General features: G+C 37.9%; 1 protein-coding gene across 3 annotated transcripts in view; it reads left to right on the top strand.

Annotated features, from left to right (window-relative positions):
• GORAB (golgin, RAB6 interacting) overlaps positions 1-2,981 on the top strand; it is a 23,932-nt gene that overhangs the window by 10,727 nt on the left and 10,224 nt on the right. For all 3 annotated transcript variants that reach the window (XM_021719231.1, XM_008071446.2, XM_021719232.1), the window contains one exon: positions 1,461-1,562. In XM_021719231.1, the coding sequence (XP_021574906.1) occupies positions 1,507-1,562 (56 nt within the window). In that variant the 5' untranslated portion in view covers positions 1,461-1,506. The remainder of the gene's footprint in view (positions 1-1,460; positions 1,563-2,981) is intronic.

The following is a 2,981-nucleotide window of genomic DNA, read 5'->3' as shown; positions in this document are numbered from 1 at the left end:
GAGCTTGAACTGGACAATTTAGATAGGATGTCATTAGGGAAATTATTTTTAGATATATTGGAGTATCTTTATGGAAGACATGCAATCTGAGGAACCATGACTTTATGGAAGATGTAATCTGAGGAAAAGGAGAAATTCTGAGCTTGTAAGGAGAAAGGAAAGCTGTGTCCTAGAGAATGCAGAGATGACATCACACTTCTCTGGGAGAGGCAAATGATGAGCCAGCGAATAGAAAAAGAAATGAGGAAGGATTTGGAAGCAGAAGCTGCCTGTCTAGTGAGTTCACTGATGTGTCGAGATATCACCAAAACCTCTGAGGGAGAAAGTCCCCAGTCAAAATAGTGGTTAGAGAAATTCGAGGTGTCAGTGTTGCAGACTGTTTGGGAGAGAGTACTGGGTAAGCTGAACTGAGGTGCTAGTGAGATGATGTTTGCAGAGGTGCGTATGAGAAACGACCGGTTTGCTGAGGTGAAGCTGTAGGAGTGGAAAAGAAAGCTTTGGAAGTGGTTACTAAGTTTGGGAGTAGGGACTTGTGAGACTGTAAGAAATGATAGTATTATACTTACTTGGCAGGGGAAATACCATGCTCACGAAGGTGGTTTTCCCAGGGCGAGGCTCACCCACTGCACTCTGGATGTACTGACCCCTGCGATTTCCCCAAATGTGGGAAACTCGACTGCATAATTTGTAATAGTGGGTGACTGCGTTCATGCTTTCCCCTAACATGATAGTTAACAAGTACAGATTGAACGGGATTTTCCTTCTTTTTCAAACTGTTTGTATATGTTCTTTTTTATAAAGTTACTTGCTCGAATTGGAAAAAAAAAAAAGAAATGATGGTACTAGGAATAAATAGCTTTGCCATTACCTTGCTTAATTTGAGATGACATCAAGTTCATGACTTTATGGGAAATTTTAATATTTCAGACTTGCACAGATTGAGAGACTATGTATTTTCAGATCTTTGAAGTTTTTATTCAGCCCAGCATTCAAGTCTTAGCTCATAGTCTTTTACTTTGTTTAAAACTGAGTTGGAAAAAAGTGAGCAATTGAAAGAAAAAGTATGAAATAAACTCTTAAAGGTATAACATGACATCAGTTACAGACCAATTTATTTTTATCTCCATTTTGCATATAATACATAATTAGCTTACACAAATCTCTTTGTACTTCTAAAAAAAAATGCCACAGTACTCTGGCTTCCAGTTTGTGGGTTCCTAGATTATGTACATATAATGCATTTCAAAGGTCCAGTTTATGTAAACCTCTTTACTTTAGATCTAGTCTTTGTTCCTATTAGAACAGAATAATGAGCTGCAGATGGGTTTCTTTTAAGAGGACTTTTGAAAGAAAATATATATAAATCTTGATTAGATTTTATACTTAAGGGAGCCTGGTAAGGTGTGGGGTAGGGTAGCAGCTCTGTCATATACTCACTTTTATGCTTTTCTATTCCCTAGGCAAGACAAATCTCGTTGGGAAGTCCTCCAACAAGAGCAACGGCTAATGGAAGAGAAAAATAAACGTAAGAAAGCTCTTTTGGCTAAAGCTATTGCAGAAAGGTGAGGCATCAGGACCAGGAGAGGTTGTGTATAATCCACAGTCGTCAATTCTGTTACATTTTGCATTTGTTTTCATGCGTCTGTTCTAATAAACTAATATTTTCTCTACAACCATTACTTTTAAGGCTAACTAAGCAAATTATGCTTTATATAAATGATACTGAAATTCCAGTTTTAATTTAGCAAAGAGGATTTTCTAAGCATGCAGAATATTAAATTCATAAATACAATTGCAATTAAAACTTAAGGACCAGCATTAGTGTTTTCGACACATTCATAAGAGAAACAGTAAATAGCTATCAGTATATGTAAATTAGCAACAATTGCAGGTTTTAATTTGATGTGGGAGAGGCCTTAAATCATCTGACATGTAGAAGAATAAGGTTATTCCACATAAGTGGCTTATTCTTTGACATATTTTAGTTGTGTTTACTGTGCATACTTTTTTAAAATAATTTAGCCTGTACCCACTAGTAGAAGATACTGGCTTAACATTTTCTTGCTGACTTTGGGCCACCATTATGCGCACCGTGTGAGATTCCATTTTCTTTCACCTGCCATGTCTGTCCCCTTCTCATTACTCTATTGTACCAACCGCAAACAGCAACATTCCCATTTGAACCAGTCTCCTATCCCCCATCACTCTTGATGCCCCTTAAGTTTGTGCTTTTATCTAATCTGTGACCTTAGGACACTAAGCTTAGTCAATAAAGCAGTGGCTAAGAATAGTGAAAATTAACTGTAAGCAAGCACTCAGTGACATTTTCTTTTTAGACTTTCAAAAAAATCTGACAAACTATTATTATTTGAGTCTAGTGTATGTGGAGTAGCAGGAGCAGAGGTAGGAGAAATTTTCTGCCAAAGAGATACATGTATTTGAAAATGATTTTTTTCTGCTACTGGTATACCTTGATCTTTTTTAAAACACAGGAAATATGCAACCAGAGTACAGTGGTACGATCATAACCACCACAGTCTCAACCTCCTGGGGTCAGGTGATCCTTTCACCTCAGCCCCCAAATAGCTGGGACAACAGGCATGCACCACCATGCCCAACTAATTTTTTTTATTATTTTTTTATAGAGACAAGGGCTTGCTATGTTCCCCAGGCTGGTCTCGAATTCCTGGGCTCAAGCAGTCCTTCCACCATGACCTCCCAAAGTGGTAGGATTACAGGCATGAACCATTGTACTCAGCCTTCTACAAGTGATTATTTTTAAAAAATGGTTCTCAGTCTCTCTTTCTCTCTCTCTCTGTCGCTCTCTCCCTCTCTGCAACTCTCTCCCCGCCTCTCTCCCACTTCCTCTCTCTCTCTTACTCTCTCTTTCTCTCTCTTTTTCTTTTTTCCCCATTACAGATCCCCTCTGTAACAACTGCTTTAATAAATCTCTTGGTCCTGAAAAAAAAAAAAAAAAAAAT

This window comes from Carlito syrichta, unplaced genomic scaffold (assembly GCF_000164805.1).
Source record: "Carlito syrichta isolate Samal-C Ts95f unplaced genomic scaffold, Tarsius_syrichta-2.0.1 Scaffold314330, whole genome shotgun sequence".
Classification (NCBI taxonomy): Eukaryota; Metazoa; Chordata; class Mammalia; order Primates; family Tarsiidae; genus Carlito; species Carlito syrichta.
The sequence above is the reverse complement of the archived record's forward strand: the minus strand, read 5'-3'. Positions and strand labels throughout refer to the sequence as shown.